Source organism: Carya illinoinensis, chromosome 9, assembly GCF_018687715.1.
Source record: "Carya illinoinensis cultivar Pawnee chromosome 9, C.illinoinensisPawnee_v1, whole genome shotgun sequence".
Taxonomy (NCBI): Eukaryota; Viridiplantae; Streptophyta; class Magnoliopsida; order Fagales; family Juglandaceae; genus Carya; species Carya illinoinensis.
In genome coordinates this window covers 36,594,939-36,609,051 of record NC_056760.1, presented here as the reverse complement: position 1 = coordinate 36,609,051, position 14,113 = coordinate 36,594,939, and the positions used below count along the sequence as shown (strand labels likewise).

General features: G+C 35.2%; 2 protein-coding genes across 3 annotated transcripts; both read right to left on the bottom strand.

Moving 5' to 3' along the window:
- Positions 1-1,309: 1,309 nt before the first annotated feature.
- On the bottom strand, positions 1,310-4,319 carry LOC122276365 (probable serine/threonine-protein kinase PBL7). Its single transcript, XM_043086016.1, has 5 exons — positions 4,036-4,319; positions 3,583-3,773; positions 3,084-3,273; positions 2,596-2,987; positions 1,310-2,046 (listed from the first exon to the last, which is right to left on the bottom strand). Exons 1-5 carry the CDS (start codon positions 4,148-4,150, stop codon positions 1,753-1,755), a joined length of 1,182 nt encoding a protein of 393 aa, XP_042941950.1. The 5' UTR covers positions 4,151-4,319; the 3' UTR covers positions 1,310-1,752.
- Positions 4,320-6,711: 2,392 nt separating this feature from the next.
- On the bottom strand, positions 6,712-11,896 carry LOC122276364 (WRKY transcription factor 44-like). 2 transcript variants are annotated; one of them, XM_043086015.1, is made up of 6 exons: positions 11,784-11,896; positions 9,246-9,726; positions 9,036-9,167; positions 8,027-8,778; positions 7,461-7,619; positions 6,712-7,356 (listed from the first exon to the last, which is right to left on the bottom strand). In XM_043086015.1, the coding sequence occupies exons 2-6, from the start codon at positions 9,459-9,461 to the stop codon at positions 7,170-7,172; spliced, it is 1,446 nt and encodes a 481-aa protein (XP_042941949.1). In that variant the 5' UTR covers positions 9,462-9,726; positions 11,784-11,896; the 3' UTR covers positions 6,712-7,169. The 2 variants fall into 2 exon arrangements, with proteins under 2 accessions (XP_042941949.1, XP_042941948.1); XM_043086014.1 differs by lacking the exon at positions 11,784-11,896 and adding an exon at positions 11,487-11,758.
- Positions 11,897-14,113: the final 2,217 nt, after the last annotated feature.

Genomic DNA, 14,113 nt, shown 5'->3' with positions numbered 1-14,113 from the left:
GCATGTGCTCTCACATACTCTTTGAAGAAAATAATAAACCTACAATTAGTCTATAATTATTTTATAACTCTATTTAAATCAAGGGTAGATATGTAAAATTGAAATTATTTTATTAGTAAAGTGACATAATTACATAAGAGTTTTAGGTGTATCATTACGTATTTTTAAAATCATGTTTCTATTTTGATTTTCATTTATTTTAAAATGTTGAAAATTCAGTTTTATAAAAAAAAAAAAAAAAAAAAAATGGATATCCCCGAATCCGCCCAAATGTAAATACATACCTGAATCCGGATATCCGCACCAATCTATACTCAGATGCAGATATCCGCATCCAGATTTATACCCAAGTTCGGATCTCAGTTTCTCTATATCTGAATCCGGAACGGTCCTATAATTGTCCATACATCAAAGAAGATAAGTTCTAATTATGGGCAACATGACACGTGCATATACTAAGTCACATGAAGACTGAGTAAATAAAAATTGGAGTTGGAGGATTGAAGTTCAGGAGTAGATGATGGTCAGTGCCCGAGTATTCTTTCATTGGGAGGAGTAGTGATGTACGCAACTATATTTGAATCAGTGAAGCCTTGGCATGCATTGTCAAACTTGTGATAATACTTTAATGGAGAGATCGAATTCAACTTGTTGAAAAACTTGGCAAAGATGACGAGTGTTACCTGGAGGTTAAGGTGTAGACCCAAAAATGCAACGTTCACAACCTCTTCCATTTGAAGAATTCTATTGACTAGAACCTTGTGATGAAGAATTAGAGGGAGCTGGAGCATTTCGTCCATGAGACGAGTTGTCTTTTGTAGCAACAACCAGTAGAATCCATAGAGAGATTAGTAGTATTGGAATATTGCTTGCCTAAGACAAGACCCAGTCTAAAAAACCTTTCGCCATGCCTCATGGGCAGAAACAATAGGAACTTGAAATTTCATGACCGTCATAATGAGATTAGAAAACAAATCCAATTAACTATTCCCAAGCTAATTCATGGTCAGAGTTAGACCTGTACATTAATTTTCCCTTTGTTTTCCTTGAAAATTGGGTTGCCCATATTAGGCCTCTTTTCTATTTTTCTCCCATCCCTCCGATTTTCTTCTTGATTTAAAGTAATTTTACTGCATCAATCTTCCCAAGTTCTGATGTTGCCTTTACCCTTCTTGATTTTGGAGGTTGGTGTTACAGGCGTTAGTTCAATGTAACTCCAAGACAATCACCTACCACCACCTCAAGGATCGCCAACCATATTTTTCGAAAAGAGGAAACTGCTACCCTTGCCAAATGGAAAGCAAAGCTATACTGTAAAAGTTGAAATTTTTCATATAACACCAGGATCAACCAAAGGTCACCACAGCTGGGACTAGTAAATACAAAGGGAGGAAACACTGCTCAAGTGTGAATGCCTCTTTGTGTACTGCAACCTGAGCTCACCATCACAGATTCACATGAAGTAAAGAACATGCAAATATCTTCTAAAGACAAATGTATCAGTATCGTTCTGTTATCTAGACCATTACAAAATTTGATAGCGAGGCACGATTGAAACTCAACAACCAATCACTCACAACCAAGCACTGAGCTTCTGATCACCAACCAAATATATATATCACCTATATAAGCATCAATCTTGGTATGACCAAAATAGCAGCCATGTTTGGCCTGTGTGACACCAGCCGACTCATTATGGAAGGAACCAGTTTGGATTCACTTCTACCGTAGAAACACTCTCTAGTTAGTCTTCTATTCAATCTCTCTCAGATCCACTTTACGATTGAACTTCTTAGCACTTCCCTTTACTTGGGGAGAACAGGGAGACTGGCGGGAGCTTTGGTCTCGCTGTTCATGTTTTTGTGAAGCAAGGTAAGTCAAAGCAGTGACAACATCAGCTATGGCCGGCCGCAAATGAGGCTGCTCTTGAACACACATTGCTCCAATAGCAAGAACTTGGTACAAGCCTCTCGGAGGATACTGACCTTGAAGCAATGGATCAGCCATTTGCCAGATTTTTGCACGATCTTTGAACAATGGTCTTGCCTGACATTAATTCAAAATAAAATTTCATAAACTGTAGACACCATAATTTTTGGTATACACTATAATCATTTTTGAGATCAACAATTAGTATTAAATTGATGACAAGATCCTCAAGTTACAAATTCGAATTACATCCTTCTCTTTCTCATTTAATTCTTCTCCTTTTCCTTTCCCTTTTTTTCTTCATTTTCTAAAAGCAACCCTCTAGAATATATCTAAAAATTACTACATGTTTATATATTTGATGTGGTAAGAAAGGGGCAAGAGAAATATATGCTAGGAACCTATTTGTGGAGATAGCCATGAGTCGGGCATTTAACTACATATAGCATATAGGTGTTCACAATTTATCAATAGGAAACCCTCTAGACTGGTCATAATACATTAGAATCTATGCCCTTTGACCAGAGCATTTCCAGTGTTACTGTCAGTAGAGTATATCACTAATCTAATAAAGTGAGACCACATTATGAAAAAAATACAAATACAAGAAAGGCCATAAAACCTTATCACCATCAGTAAAATTAAATAAAGGTAGCGATTTCTTACCCATGTAACCAGATTCTGCTCTGCTGGAGGTTTTGAACTGTCAATTGCTCTCCTACCCGTAATGATCTCCAGAAGAACAACCCCAAAGCTATAAACATCTGATTTCACAGTCAGTTGACCTGTCCTTGCATATTCAGGAGCACAATATCCATAGGTACCCATGACCCTTGTGGAAACATGTGTGTTATCCCCAACAGGCCCGAGTTTGGCCAGGCCAAAATCAGACAGCTTGGGATAATATCCTTCACCAAGCAAAATGTTGGAGCATTTCAGATCTCTGTATATAACAGGTGGATCAGCTTGGTTATGTAAATACTCCAATCCCTTTGCTGCCCCAGCGGCAATTTTCATTCTTGTATTCCAATCAAGTTGTTTCTTACCAGGTACGATGTCTGCAAAATAAGCATAAGAGACAAGCATAATATTACAGATTAACAAATAACAACAAATAAAAATAAAGCGTGAAAACTGTAACGCAATGTATATACCATGCAAATGATCTTCCAAAGATCCTAGTGGCATGTATTCATAAACCAGAAGCCTTTGATCTCCATCAGCACAGTAACCAATCAAATTAACAAGGTTAGGGTGGTGTAGCAGACTTAACATCAAGACTTCAACAAGGAATTCCCTGTTCCCTTGTAACCCATTCCGATCAAGCTGCTTGATAGCTACAACCTGTACCAAACCCAGTTAGAAAGATCAGATTTCACTGTCAACTCAGTTCACACACACACGCTTAAAGCTCAATTCATAAATCTTAATTCCATATCTTGTAAGCTATAAGAAACACAACTTTCTGAAGACCATCTTCAATATCAAAAGTGATCAAAAGAAAAAGAGGGGAGTAATTATTAGCAGGAAAAAAAAAAAAAAGCAGAAATGGTTTTTTTTTTGGCAAGAAAGCAACCAAATGCAACATGATTATAACTCATCTCAACCATCTGCTTCTCTTATGAATGATTAATATGTGATGACTCAACTAACCTGATCGGTCCCTTCCAAACGCCCTTTATATACCCTACCAAAACCTCCCTCACCCAAAAAACATTCCGCTCTAAAATTTCTAGTCGCAGCTGCCAACTCACGGAATGTAAATATCTGAGCCGAAATATGATTGGAGCCTCCGATTTTAAAGGCCTCCTTGGATGCTAAAGAGGAACTTATCTTCAAGTTCTCTGGAAACACACAAGTGGAAAGCGGAAGCAAAATTGAAAAGGTTAGGAAAGAGCCAAAATAAAGCTTGAGTTTCTTGCAGAGAAAGCAGATGCAACCAGAATCATCGGGACCTCAAAATGAATAAAAAAGTATTTTAAAAATAGAAGGAATCCTAGGACACCACCAACCAGTCACTGTAGCAACAGATTGAAAGCAAGATGAACTCAAAAAGGGTGACACAGACATGAACTTGGGTAAGATTCTGACAGCTATATTAAATACCTGAACTGGGTTTAATCCGATCAAGCGGGCTCTCCTGCAGCTCCAAGTTTTTCTTCTTCTTCATCACCTTGGCGTTACTTTTGTGTGATCTTCCAGAGCAGGGAAACCAACCCATGTTCTAATTCTGAAAATGCCAGCAGAGTATTCCCCGAGAAAAAGGAAGGAAAGGTTAAAAGATCAGTCTTTAAATTGAAATTGAGCAGAAGAGCCCACCTCTCCCCAAGAAAACCTGTTTCTTGGCAAGCTGGCTGGTTGGCTGTGAGGGCCAGAGGGAACTTTCAAAGCGAGCTGCGTATAGACGTGCGACGCTGTCGTTTAAAGCTACAGTTGTGTGACACGGTTTTCTTTAAATGGCATTATTTTAATTAGCTCAATTTATTGTGCACACAAAATCCACTGTTGGGTGGTTCCCACCACACCACCTCATGGATATGATGATGATGATTGGATATTTTTTTTTCTCTTTTTTTTTCTCCCTTTTTATGGTCCAACGGTCTAACAACATCATTGCCGTGTTGATCTCAGCAATTAATATTTTGAAACACACATAATACTTGCTCTAAGTATTTTACTTAATTAATTAATAATTTATTATTATTATTATTATTATTATTATTAAAAGGTAATCACTCTCAAATCTAGGTTGGATATTTTATTTCATCTCATCATTATTTTTTTAATTTTTATATAAAATATAATAAATAATTTAAATTTTAAAATTTTAAAATAATAATAATATTAAAAATAATATTTTATTTTATTTTTAATTTTTATAAAAAATTATCTCATCTCATTTTACTATTCAAACCACGCATTTGACATAATGTGATGACTTTTTTGCAATCAAGAAAAACCACTAATAAGACATACTTTTTAGTTTGTTTTATCAATAGTAAAAATGGTTGGAGTGGTTGAGATCTTATCATATTTGGACTGAATCTATAAGGTTTTGTTTGACTACTGAGAATTTTCAGATGAAAATTTTGAATTTTAAGATTAAATATTAAAATATTATATTTTAATATTATTATTATTTTAGAATTTGAAAAAGTTAAGAAAAATTTGAATTGTTTATTATATTTTATATGAATATTAAAAAAAATTATAATGATAAGATAAAAATTTTATGTTTGAAATGAAAATTTTCAATGGGCAAATAGTACCTAAGTCATGAGACAATGTAGAATCTGTGCATAGAAAAATAAAAGATACGAGTGAGGTTTAAATAATTGTAATAAGAAATTATTTTCAAATTTTTATAGAATTTCGAGATGCCTTTTCTTTTAATGGTCAATTACTCTCTTAACAGTTGCTTTATAATCGATTGACTTTTTCTAATTATTAGTCGGGTGACCGTACGATGCATAGAAAAATCATTATTTCTTAATTTGGTTACAACTTGTCATGACATCCTTCAGTTGATAAATGTAAAAAATTAACTATAGAGAAAAGAAGATGAAGCACTAACAAAATTACAAGTTATCTAATATTTATTGATGTGACTTTTCAAATTCTTTTAAACTTAAATGACCATGAATTTGTCTTATATAACTATAGTATAGGATCTTGCTTCTCTTACTTGATTTATTCATTTGACACAAGATTGGATTGTTTAAACAATGATGATAAAGACGAGATGAGATGAGATGATTTTAGGAAAAAGTTGAAAGTTGAATAAAATATTATTTTTTAATATTATTATTATTTTGATATTTAAAAATATTAAATTATTTATTATATTTTATATATAAATTTAAAAAAATTATAATGATGAGATAAGATAGATTCTCAATCCAGACGACCCAATCAAAATTCCTATGAAAATTATATAAGCTTATAGATTATAGATATGGGCAATTGTCTATTGAGTTGGATAGATCTTTTATTTATAATCAAACAAGAGAATCATTCTTTCCCTAAAAATGAAATATGATGTTCATAACTTTGAAAAGCTGGTCACAAAGATAAAAGGTTCTTCTTTTATGGGCCCCACAAATTGGTTTCAATCTTATCAGTCAAACTTACTTACAATATAATTATTATTTTTATGAATTCTAATGATGGGTCGAGTTCCCCAGTTTTCAATATTGAACAGCGCGTAGTCAAACCGTGTTCGTGACGTGTCTTTGTTTTCTTCTTCAGGAGGTAGAAACCCCGACCCAAGTTAGGTGTGGAGGCTTTCGGTTTGATTTTGGAGTTTTGAAACAGTAAAACAGCATCTTCCAACTTGCAAAAGACGCCATTTACAGTGACTTATTCCCACAAATGAGCTTGAATTTGTGGGACGGCCATGTTTTTCCAGATTTGGTAAGCTACATCTACTACTAAATCCATTCATCTACAATATTAAAGGAAAGTTTGTCGCTTTTAGTTCCATGAAAAAAGATTTTTTTTTTAATGAAAATACTTTGTGTTTGCCGATGTTAATGCATCTATATGTTGTGCTCTATGACTTTGCTGATGAAATCTTTGATTTTGCATCAATGATTGAGAGAAAAAAATGCAACGTTCTATAGGAATGGAAAGTAGGCCTTTTGTTTTCCAGAAAAAGCAAGATAAGATGAGCAAATCTTGCTATGTACTAACTAGATAACAATGATCATGAATACATTGCTGATATGCATCGGAGCATTGAAAACGTGCAGGCCATGCCACAGAAAATCTGAAGTCATGAAGTTCATTGGAAGGAGATATTAAAGAATCTTACATTTTGAATGTTCTTCCACATCCATGTCATATGAGCACATAGTTTGTAAACTATAAACAATAATTCAAGAAGCTGAATGAAACTAGCGTGCATACATATAACACCTGATGTGAAATTCAAGTCTACTTGTTATATGGAGTGTTAAACAATCAAAAGAGATACTGTAGTAAAAAGCTCTGAGGTAGAAAGTTGAATAGGCTTAAAGTGACAACTGTGCTACCATCTAATAATCTTTGCTACCCACAAGGAGGAGAGCAAATAAAAGGTAAGAAAAGCAGTCTTCATCAAGAATTAGATGCGGAGGAGAGACTGATCCATCATTTCTGATCGCATTAGTCGTCTGGCTTCTGATCCCCTTGAACTCTCACACGATCTCCTTTGTCTGATCGAATGATTGGTTGGTGAAGTTTTCAGGGCCTGGTGTCAATCATTGCTTATCTTTACCTTTAGGGGCTAGGGAATCTGTTTCAGAAACCACTGGATTTGAGCTCCTCAGTGGCATTTCATGGTTGTGTTTTCCCTCATATGTCGTAATGAAAGCTCTTGGATCATCGGATGCTCTTTCCACATGTTTGCGCACGCTGCATTTGAGACTGGTACATCTATAATAGCTTCTGCAAGATGCATTGAGGGATGCTTAACAAATACTATCTGGAAAGAAAGACTAAACACTTTTTCACCAAGAGATTATATCACACAAAAAAACATGAATCTCAACCTGGGATATGGATTTCCTTTCACAACCTTCTGTCCATATTTCCTCCAGCGGAAACCATCAGACATTATCTCAGAATCTGTGGAGTTTTGCACAACAATTCGGGGCTCTTGTATGCCTTCCCCTGATACACCTGCTTCATGGGATCGACTCTCACTTTTCCTGAAGCAGAGGATAGTTTAGAAAAAATTAACGCATTTCACTTGAATGAAAGTGATGAAAATGATGTGCGCTGAAAAGGAGATCTCACAGATTAGGCAAGGACGGAAGGGAGAAATATATAGGATGCAAGAAAAGAAAGGCAAACGGATTAGCACAAGAAAAACTTGCGTCATTTCTTTGATAAACAGTGGGATAGTAATTATTATCAATAGATTCAATATGCTGAAATTTGGACATAACCCTAACATATTTCTACCATTTATTGAAAACCATGAGTGGGAAAGGCATGTATGTAGTGTAACAAAGTGGGCCATACAGAACACAACCATCTCAGATAGGGTCCCTAGTTTTGGTAAAACAGGTATTGATTTCATTTCAGTCTGCTATTAATATACACATAATCTTACCTTCTTTTACTTCTGGGTTCATCGTCCTCTGGCTCCATTGCTTTACTCGCTTCTTCACATTCTCCACTAAGACCACAGGAATTATCAGAAGTGACACCGCCAACATTAACTGCTCCAGTGGCAACAGGATCACAAGGAACTGGAATGTTACCATGATAAGTCGAACGTGCAGGTACTCCTACCTCATTCTGACTTTCTACTCTGCCTTCAGAACCCTCATTACCTTCATTGTGGTGATTAGCCCACAATTTATTGTTGGCATCTTGACCAGGTCCGTCAGATACAAATCCTAGCCCTTGTGTCCCTGATGAATTGCGCTTAGGAGGCTGGGGCTTTGAATGACTGTGCTCACCTTTGTAGACAATCTCTGCTATCTGACCATCCAACGATCTTTCAACCTTCTTTTTCACGGGACAATTTGGGTGTGTGCACTTATAATAACTTCTTGGGTACTCACTTCCTTTGACTTGCTTTTGGCCATATTTCCTCCAATTATATCCATCATAAGAAGGCCTATCACTATTAGCTGTGGTCGGCACAGCTTTTGGATCCTCCTCCAAGTTCTGGGATGCTATCTTGGCGTGCCCACCTGTCTGATTACTTTCAACGTGTGATGGAATGTTCTGGGGAAGATTTGAGCTAATTTGGGAACTGAAATTACGTTTTTCTTGGTTTGGATGTTGGACAGAGGCCTCAACTGATTGTTGATGTTGATGTTGTTGTTGTTGTTGATGACCAGTACTGAAATTTCCCTGTTCATTTAAAAAATAAAATAAGAACGAATCTCTTACTTCAGAAGTATACAGTTATCCAAGTTTGATTTTTATATCTTCTCAATGCATTGATAGGATTGAAGTTTCATGAGGATGGAAAAGAGAAGTAACATGACAACAAAACGATAAGTAAAATGACAACAGAACAACACGAATAGCCATTAAAAGACCATAGATGTCAGGAAAGCAAAAAAGACGTACGCCTATAACACACCATGCAGATTTTAACAACTGACCATATTTGCCAAGAGAGAAACGGTCGTCTTTGATACAAGTTTTGCCAGTGGTTTGTATACCACAGTGGATTTGCTGTCAAATTTTGAAACATTATCAGATGAATTACGAACTGCTGCTCCAGAGATCCCAGCCTGAAATCATTGGGAATTAGAAAGATCAGAAGATAAGAAAACTGAATGAAGGACATTTTAGAAGACCTAAAAGATCACCTGGGAAGAAACCAGCCCAGCTGGAGCACGAATCACCGCTGGCTTGAACCTCACAGTCTTTGGTCGAATAGCAGCAACTGCAGTTGAACATACATTGGAAGGTGAGGCATCAATGGCGCCTGCAAGAAGTTCTGAGAAAGATCTAAAACTGGAACAAGTAGGCCTTGATGCGACTGGTTTCGCAATAACTACTCTCTCTGCTTCCTTAATATCCATCCCCAACGATAATATGCTGTTCTAATTATGGTTTCATGGAGAATGATATGCCCCACCCAACAAATGGAAAGCTTTGAACTGCAATTGTCATATGCCTGGAATACTCAATAATCCCCTACTAGAGGGGTAGCAAGAGGAGATTATAAACATGTTGGGAGGTGATATTTTTAAGGTAGGACGGCTGAAATGTGCTTCAAATGTTTCTGTTCTCCGAATTGGTTCCAGTATACACAGTTAAAATTCTTCTTCTTCTTCTTCTTCAAACCTGCATTATAGTGGGATTATTAGACAATCTAATAGTAGATAGACAAATAAAATGATAAGAAGAAAGAAGTATATTGTTTATTAAATTTCACCCTTTTAATATGGAAGGAGTTGTAGAAAGAAGGATGAAGTTCAATGGCCATTAAATGTGACGGAAGGGCCTTATTATCCGAGTCCAAGTAAGTAATTCCGTTTTCAATTCAAAGTGCAAACAGTAAGAATACTACAGTAAGTTAGCAGATAAAAGATATTACTAGAAATCTAATGAGTTTTAAGTAAAACTTAGTTGTAAGGAAACACCAAGACCAGTTTCTGATAATCCCTACTAAATGATGAATATCACCCGAAAAAAACAATTAATCAATATCTCCAGAAGTCACTTCCAAAATTCAGGCTGGAGATTACCATCGTCTGACTACTCACATAGTATCCTCTAGCGGAAACTAGCATACCACCTGATATGCACACCTCAAATTGCATTGATTCTCAGTTAAAGATAAACTGTGCCTGAGCTTCATTTGGTACTATGGGAACATAGAACTAAGAACTGGACTTAACCCAATATCAAGGAAGTTGTTTTCTTTATATTGGCAACTGATTAATTCTCCCAATCAGCTATTAATCTTTTCGGCCCTGAAGTCATGACAGGTCAAACTCTGGAACCATTCCCAGGATCAATTCAGTTTTGAACACCATCAAAGTTGCACAACAAGCCATTACCGAATGCGTCATCACCAAGTCATTGGAAAAAATTCCATACCAATCTCAAAAGGAGAAGAAAGAAAAACAAAACCACCAAATGAGTTGATGAATGAGTAATAGCCGATAGTGTTTCCCAAATGTTCACTAGAACTGAAAAGTCCTACAAAAGGTTCTTCAAGTCAGATTTGGCCTTGGTTGAGTAATGGAATTTGTGTTTCATAACTCAGATGGATTCTTTCTATCTGCCATCAAGACACGATCGGATAGGATAGTCGATTTCCTATCCAACTTCAAATCTGCAAGGAGAATAATGCTCGTCTGCCTCCAAATCCTTGAATTTCTTGGTTCTGAATGCAACTATAGTTTGCAACAAGTTGAATGTTCTTTACCTTAATAAGATCAACTCCTCTGTGGCGGTTGTTCTTAATATTCTTCTTCCATGGCCATGAGCTTGAACTTTATCATCAATTCGAAGAAGATGATTAACCCTATTAGCATTTCCCAGCGCCAGAGGACAATAAACCGTCATGACGGTCCAAAACTATTTTTTCCCCCGCTTCCAAAGTCACAATACCAAAAATCTAGTTGGGACTGGTTGCCGAGCCTAGAACTACCACAAAATATCTCCATCCGCATATTCATTCTTAACCACCAAATCATTAAGAAACCGAAAATCCAGCCTAGATTCTTTCCTTTTTTGGAAAAAGGAAAAAAATGCTCTATGAGCAACGAAAGCTTCCAACAATTCTGTAACAATTATTACTATAATTGGACGAATACAAAACAAACCATCATTCTATGACAATAAACAGGAAATTTTCTTAACCCAACTCACTGAAACCTTCTTATTCCTCCATATTTACATCAAAACTTAGATTTTTCTGAAACAAATGGACGCGAAAGTGCAGGATAATATGGGTCTTGAGAGTTGTAATGAAAATATGGGAGTTTCGGATGAAAATTATAGACACCGCAGCACAGAAAGCACAGATCAAAATCTCTAAAAAAAAAAAATCAGTCGAATAAAATAAAAAATAATAGGCAAGAAGGGGAACTAACCAGAATGGCAATAACTGGCAAGCCAAGAAGTTAGTTGGCTTCTTGAAACGCCATTTACCAACTCATTTTATAACATTTGGCAAGACCTGTATTGAGCTTGGAGAGTTTTTTTGTAAGAAAATAAACTAGACCTATGAGAGAGAGAGAGAGAGAGAGAGAGAGAGAGAGAGAAGAGAGCCCATAAACAGTTTAACATACAACATATATACGAGGCATTGACCTCTTAGAGAGAGAAACCTTAACCATCTAACTTATGAGAACAACCAATCATATAATCTATTTTTGTGAAAAAACAACCTTAAAAGAGTTCTCACTGGTTTTTCAGCTCCTGTGGTTTCAAAACAGCTCACAGAGAGAGAGAGAGAGAGAGAGAGAGAGAGAGAATGCTTTCGAGACTAGAGGAAAACAGTTCAAAAGTTTGAAACAAATAAAAGTTACAGCAGAAAGGTGAGGCAAATCCACCCAAGATCCAACTGTTTTGGGGTTTCTTTAGGTACTGTCTAGAAATTTTTATCCCAAATATAAAATTTTTATTTTATTATTATAATTTTTTTAAATTTTTATATAAAATATAATAAATAATTTAATTTTTTCTTAATTTTTTTAAATTTTAATACATAATAATATTAAAATATTAAATTTTAAAACTCAAAATTTTTATTTAAAAAATCTCTGTTTCCGAAATTTATGTTTTCTCTTTCTTTATTTCTTTTTTATTTATTTATTTTGTTTGTTTTGGAATTTTCAGTAATTTTGTCCTAAAGACTTGAGATTGGTGGTTTGGACCAAGAGCCAGTAGCAGTAGCACCCCCAGCTCCCCAGGCGTAATTCTATTGTATGGCCAACTAACTGTCTCCCTGCTCCCCATGTTTTGACTCTCCCTGCGCGTGGAACGCACTCGAATTCCCCCCTTATCAGTTAAATAAAAATAAAAATAAAAAAAAGGTGAAACTCATCCATCGGCTGGACAGGATACCAAAGCGCACAGCGAAATCTGACACTCTGAATTGATTGTGGCTTAAATGTACGAGCCCCCCCTCCCCATTGATGTGGTCCTCTATTGATCTTCAATTAAAGATATTTTCTTTTCCATGATTCTATGAAGAAAGGAGTGGATAACATCAATGGGGGGCTGAAAAGATTCATCTTATTTTTATCGGACTTCAACTCCTTTTTGCGGATAATTCCTTTCTTCGACTTCTTCTTCTTTTCTTTTGATAAATCTTGTTAGCAACTATACTTCAATGGCAAGTGTGAGAGAGGATGAAAGAATTTTGGGTGAGCCAACTTTTGCAAAATGCCAGCAAGGGAAGACATGGGTGCTAGAAAGCCATGTCGCGTACAAAACAAGGTCGCTCCATATGGTACATGTGTTAATATTTAAGACTAGTAATATAGATAAAGGCCTTTGCTTTTAAAGAAAGATGACTTATTTTCAAATATAAATAATAAAATTTCATTAAAAAATTGCTCAACATTTTTTTGATGAAAAGTTATTGACCAAAATTTTATATTTAATTGAAGTTCTTTTGGTATATAGTTCTCAATTAATAATATTGTTAATCTATAGTATTTTGTTATTTATAAGTTGGTGTGTGAACATATAAGTTATTATTAGACTCATTATAATTGTAAAAAATTCAAAATAATAATATTTCTTATGTTAGTTGATACGGTGTGTTAAATGTATCAATAAATAGACTTGTAAATAGATTTATTTTAATCTGTGTTTTTTATGAATTAATTCACTAAAATAAGTAAGTTGACGTATAAATTTGGACAAAAAAGAGAATTAGAAGCTGAAAATCTTGAGGATGAGCAATCTGAACTTCGAGCCACTATGAGTTAACATGATTAACTTGGTAAATAGCAAGATTATGATTGATTGAAATAAAAGAATAGACCACCAATGTGCTAGCTTAGTTGGTACGAGTTGACATTTTATGATTTTAACGTCAGGACATAAATTGAAACTATTCATGATAATAAAGTCTTACTTTTAGGTTATAAGATGGACTTTAAACCAATTAGATAATTTGTGAGTATTATGATGATTGGCTATTTATTCGATTAATAGTTATGACTCAAACTGGACATTCTGCAATAAAAAAAAACTCTTATGATCATGTACATAGAGAGTTGTTGCATTAGTTGCCCCATCTTTATTTTTTGCCAAAAAAATAAATAAATGAAGAGAAAAATCACTTCTAATAGAAGTAGGGCAGCAAGCTGTTTAAAAAAAAAAAAAAAAAAAGGACAGCAAGCTGGCAACCAAATTCCGAGTCAGCACGCTCCGATCCAGCATTGCTGGCAAGACTCAATGCATAAGAGAGACCGACAACACTGCTGCATTCTGTGCCATGTTTGCTCAAAGGGGAGGCAGTCTATGCATATAGATAGAATTTTTCATCAGCTTTGTTACGTACAGTCGCCACATGCAGTCAGTGTACAGTCGATTATACGGAATGAATAAAAAAAAATTATAAAAAAATTTTTTTATATTCAAGGGGACCTACATAAATTATAAAAAATTATAAAAATAATTTTTTTTTTCATATAGATTCTGTATTAATTTTTTTTTACAGTCGACTGCACGCCAACTGTATCTACCGACTGCAAAAAGTATT